Raw genomic sequence first — 5,145 nt, 5'->3', positions numbered from 1 at the left:
CCAGGTCTGTGCCTCTGCCCCACCCCTCCCCAGTCCACCCCGCCCAATTTCCGTTCAATTAGACCGTATTTCTGAAGTTTTTTCCACGTGCTGGGCCTGGGACACTATCCGCGAGTCCACTGGAGACCAGAAGTAGACACAGGAATACCAAGGAGGCAACGGAAAGAAGGGGATGAGGTCCCGCCAAGCGGCGTTTTCGGCTCAGGGAGCAAAGGAGGGGCGGTGCCAGGGCTTAAAGTTCAACCCTCTCGCCCCCAGGGGCTCCGCCCCTCTCGGCGGTCCACCGGGCCCATTGGCCGCGGGGGAAATCCCGGGGGCGGAGCGCACGGGAAGGTACAGCCTGCCCGGAACACCAGGGACCAGTGTCCGGTGTGGAGCCCATGCTGAACTCGTGCTCCGGGTCCCGGCCCCCTAACCATGCGCTGCTTCGGGCTCTGGCTGCTCAGCGCACTGTGGCTGCAGGGTGAGCGGTCCGGGCGGCTTGGCCCAGGGTTGGGTTTCAGGGAGCTACCGTCAGGGACGCGGCGCGGGACAGAGTGGCTCTCCAAGGGGAACGGAACGTCGGGACCCTGGTCATTCTGGCTCCCTGCACCCTCCACCCTTTGGCTGCTTCGGGCTGGTCTAGGGGGACGGGGCACGCAAGGTGGTCACTCAGCAGAGAGGTCAGAGCCAGGGTAGCCAGAGAAAGGGACCCTTAAAAGTGAATTATAAGAGAGAAGTTGGTGTCTGGGGCATTTGTAGGGGATGGGCCAGACCAAACTGGGTAAGGACGGCAGAGCTGCTCCACCAGCGTTGCTAGAGGTGCCCTGGGCCCCCAGGCTTCTGTGAGACCACAGCATGAGATGGAGATTGCCCTCCCCATGGACTCTCCAGAGGAGCAGTGACCATGAGGAGGGTATCTAGCCACATAGGGACCACCTCAGGGAAGACTGAGTGGGCTCTGGCCCTGGAGGTCCCCATTGCCTTGGGACCTCCTGGGCCGGTGTTATGTTGTGCTCAGAGCCCTCTGGGATAGATGGTCTCTGAAACCCGAGACTTGTCCCTGCAGGGCCAGGTTTCTGCCTGTGTTGGATACCAGGGAGTTTCCAGTTTTTGGTCAGGCGAACAGCCTGCAGGAGTCCCTTCTTGTTCCCTAGTTTGATATCATCATATGGTTAGAAGAAATGAAAATGCGCAGACTCTTATGTAAATACGTAAACTCCCTCCAGGGCCTGTGTGCATCCTCCCTTCTGGAGCAGAGAGGTCCAGACCGGCCCTTGGGCCCTGGCAGGAAACCTGTGTGGGAGCAGCTTGGTGGGCTCATGGAAGGGTTGGAGCAGGGCAGGGTCTCTGGGCACTGCATATGAGGGACACTGCCAGGCGTAGCTGTGCCTGGCCCCACACGGTGCTGGTGTCCTGTGGTGTTTGGGGGCAAATAACTTTCTTGGGCTATTTGGCCAGATCTTTGAGTGATTGATCTTGAGTTGTTTGGTGCTTCTCCCAGAGGAAAACCACAACACACCCTGAAGGGGCTGGAACCTGGGGACCCAAGAAGCTTCCCAGGGTAGAAGGCTCTTTGTGCTTCTGACCCCCTTTCTCCCATAGTGATTGCCCACAGCTCCTCCTTACCGCATGTGAAGCAGTACGAGGTGGTGAGGCCCCGGCGCCTGCCAGGACCCCGCACCCGCCGAGCTCTACCCTCCCAAGTGGTAAGTCTCAGCTGTCCATTCACCAGGCTGGCCTGAGACCCCACCCTGGTCAGAGCCTGTCGCTGTGAAAAAGAGATTACTTGTACCTGCCAGGCAATTGGAAGGGGTCGGCTTTTCAGATTGAGGGGCTAGGTATGTGTCTGTGGGGGGGGAGGGGAATGCCCTGCACAGCTGTGGGGGGACTTGAAGCCCAGTCAGCCTGTTTCTGCTTCTGGGGTGTGGCCTGCGGGCCTTTGGTCCTCCTCCCTCCTGTGCTCCTTCTTCCTTCCTCCTGCCTCACTCTGGGCAGGGCGACCACCACCGTACCTTCAGGGGTGCCTTTGGGAGAGCACTGGGTGCTTACTGCACACCTCTCCTTCAGGAACCCTGCAAGTCCAGCCTGGAGGTGCCTTTGGGCCCCAGAAAACTGGGAAGGGGCAGCCCCTGCGGGCGAGGCCACTCCCCAGTTTCACTTGGCAGGGACTGATAAGCCACATTCCTCTTTGAGTAGTGGAGACGGCTCCCTGCAGTATTGCGAGTTAGCTGTGACACACCTTCCTTGGGGCCTGGAAAGGGCCTGGTGGGGTTTCCCCAGGGATGGAACTGAGAATCCCCCACACACATACACACACACACTCAGGAACAGTTCTGAAGCCCTAGTAAGTGGGTGTGCATGCATGTACATTGTGTGCATGCATATGTATCATGCGTGCATGGAATATGTACATGTGTGTTTCCAGACAGGGCAGCCCTGGCCCTGTCCTTATCTTGGTGTCCAGAGAAGCCGTTCCTAGCCTGCAGACCTGTCTGTTGCCCTGGGCTCTTCTCCCACCCAGTGGACATAGCCCTACTATCCAGAGGGGCCAGCAGGCTTGAGCCCAAGCCGATGTACAGTAAGGGTTAAGCCTGGGTGTGCAGACTAAAGTGCGGTCATGGCTCATACAGGAAGTTGCTGGGAAGGCCCATGTACCCCACCTGCCCCCACCTCCTTTGCTGCCTAGCCCCTCCCCCCTGCTTCCTCAAGGAATATTATCCATATGTGGATAAATGGGGAAACTGAGCGATGGGGAAAGAGGGGGACCGAGAAGCCCAATGTCCTTCTAGCCTGTCCAAGGCATGGGCTCTATCCCTCTCCAGTATAGCCCAGCCTGAACCAGCCACCATCTACCCTGCCTGAGGCTGATGGCCAAGCATCCCCAGAGGGGCTTTCAGGCTGTGGAACTCTGCCCAGAGGCTAGAGGCTACCACCCCCTCTTCACCCAGCTGAGCGTCTCCCACAGGGGCAGACTGCTCATCTGGACCCTTCCCTTCTGGCTCAGGGCCTATACCCGGAGAGTGTGAGCTATGTCCTTGAGGCCAAAGGGCATGCCTTCACCTTGCACCTGCGGAAGAACAGGTGAGCAACGGATCTTGGCCCCTCAGGTTGGTCCCACCTGGCTGAACCTGGCATGCGGGCTCCACCCACCACCCTTCTGCCCCCAGCACACAGGTATCCTTGTTGTGTGGCTTCCTGGCCCAACCTCTTCATGGGGAATGTGGTCAGGCCTGAGGGATCAGAGGGCCTGGAATGCTACATGGGTTCTTTTCCAGGGACCTGCTAGGCTCGGGCTACACAGAGACCTACACAGACATCAACGGCTCCGAGGTATCGGAGCAGCTGCAGGGGCAGGTATGGGGCCCTGGAGCAGCCTTCCCTGAGGCTGGTGGGGGGAGCAGGTCTGGACCTGGGAGCAGGTCTGGACCCTCACACACTACTTCTGCAGGACCACTGCTTCTACCAGGGCCACGTGGAGGGGCACCAACACTCCGCAGCCAGCCTCAGCATCTGTTCTGGACTCAGGTGGGTGCCATGGAACACACAGGATATCCGAACGCCACGGTTCTAGCATTCTCCTCACTGTGCAGAGAAGTGAACAGGCAGAGAAGAAAGGGCCTTGAGGCTAGACTTGGAGAAACGCCTCTTTCTTGTGCTTTTGTGCATTTGTGGAATGTGCAAAGGCATTTGTTCAGGGCTTCTGTTTGATTTTACTCATCCTGCCAAGTCCATAGGCAGGGCTTACTCTGGCACACCTGCCTGCACCCACAACCCTGGGTGCCCAGGACTTGAGCCCTAGCATGTCACCTGCCCGGGGGTTGCCAGTCACAGTGCAGAGCACTGCGGCCACTAGGCTGGAGCCTGTTACCCTTCAAGGGCTTCATCCCCTGTCCTCCTCTCGCCTCAGGGGCTTCTTCCAGGTGGACTCAGCCACCCACCTGATTGAGCCCCTGGATGGAGGTGGTGAGGAGGAGCAGCATGCTGTGTACCAGGCCGAGCACATGCAACAGAAGGTCGGGACCTGTGGAGTCAGTGACACCAGCCTGAACAACCTCCTAGGACCTCGGATGGCAGCAGCCTTCAATCCTCAAGACCGGGTGAGCAACTTTTCCCCTGTGCCTGGCCTGTCCTGTCACTGTCCTCTGATGTGGACCTGTGCATCCCCCAGGCTCCCTGTGCACTTGTGTGCTGCAGCCCAGGGTGGGCCCAGGCGTTCCCACACTGTGTGGGCCTGGCTCAGCCTGGCAGCTGGGGTGCTGACTCCTTAGTCTGCACTGGTACTGTCTCAACAATCCCTTCCAGCACCAAGCGGAGGCTTGGCACTGGCTCCAGACCCCAAGGAGGGCCTGGGCGCTAGGACAGGCTGTGGCTGAGAAAGCTGACTGGCTTCTTGTCACCATCCCTAGAACTGGCCACCATCCCGAGAGACCCGCTACGTGGAGGTGTACGTGGTCACAGACAGCACAGAGGTGGGCAGGCACAGAGGAGGGGCTGGGGTCAGAGGGTGTGCGGGGCACCAGCCTGAGGGCTTCATGTCTCGTGTCCCCAGTTCAAGCTCTTGGGGAGTAGAGAAGCTGTGCGCAGACGGGTGCTGGAGGTGGTGAACCACGTGGACAAGGTGGGGACTACATCCACCCTCTGGGGGTCTCCTCAAGGAGCTGCCAGGTTCTTCTCTGTATGGCTTCTAGGGCCCCTGGGCAGCCCTAGGCCAATGAAATCCCTGACTCAAGAAGGATGGGAGGCATCTAAAAAGGAGGGGGATGGTTGGCCACGGTGGGGTGGGAGGCCATAGGCATAGCAGCCAGCCGGGTGAGGCTAACTCAAGTTTTCATGTGCTCTGAACTCAGGACTCTGCCCAGTGCCCAGACCTTGAGCCTATGCCTGCTGGGCCTTCCACTGTCCTGGCCTGACCCATGGCATTCCCTGTCCTCTCCAGCTTTATCAGGAGCTCAATTTCCGCGTGGTCCTGGTGGGTCTGGAGATCTGGAGCAACCACGACAAGTTCCTTGTCAGCCCCTCCGCAGAAGTCACCCTGGAGAACTTCCTGGCCTGGCGGGCCCAGGAGCTGAGGGGGCGGCATCAGCATGACAATGTGCAGCTCATCACGTGAGTGGATGGCTGGCCATACCCACGACAGCCGGGGCAGGGGGCTCTGTGCAGCCA

General features: G+C 59.5%; 1 protein-coding gene across 1 annotated transcript in view; it reads left to right on the top strand.

The window, feature by feature from the left end:
- Nucleotides 1-307: 307 nt before the first annotated feature.
- Nucleotides 308-5,145, top strand: part of ADAM8 (ADAM metallopeptidase domain 8) — a 17,792-nt gene continuing 12,954 nt past the window's right edge. Inside the window, exons 1-8 of the mRNA XM_014587225.2 lie at nucleotides 308-463; nucleotides 1,585-1,688; nucleotides 2,987-3,063; nucleotides 3,258-3,336; nucleotides 3,431-3,507; nucleotides 3,890-4,079; nucleotides 4,389-4,451; nucleotides 4,532-4,600. Of these exons, the coding sequence (XP_014442711.1) occupies nucleotides 418-463; nucleotides 1,585-1,688; nucleotides 2,987-3,063; nucleotides 3,258-3,336; nucleotides 3,431-3,507; nucleotides 3,890-4,079; nucleotides 4,389-4,451; nucleotides 4,532-4,600 (705 nt within the window). The 5' untranslated portion in view covers nucleotides 308-417. The remainder of the gene's footprint in view (nucleotides 464-1,584; nucleotides 1,689-2,986; nucleotides 3,064-3,257; nucleotides 3,337-3,430; nucleotides 3,508-3,889; nucleotides 4,080-4,388; nucleotides 4,452-4,531; nucleotides 4,601-5,145) is intronic.

This window comes from Tupaia chinensis, unplaced genomic scaffold (assembly GCF_000334495.1).
Source record: "Tupaia chinensis unplaced genomic scaffold, TupChi_1.0 Scaffold000197_1, whole genome shotgun sequence".
NCBI classification, from domain to species: Eukaryota; Metazoa; Chordata; class Mammalia; order Scandentia; family Tupaiidae; genus Tupaia; species Tupaia belangeri.
This window is presented reverse-complemented; position numbering and strand designations above follow the sequence as displayed.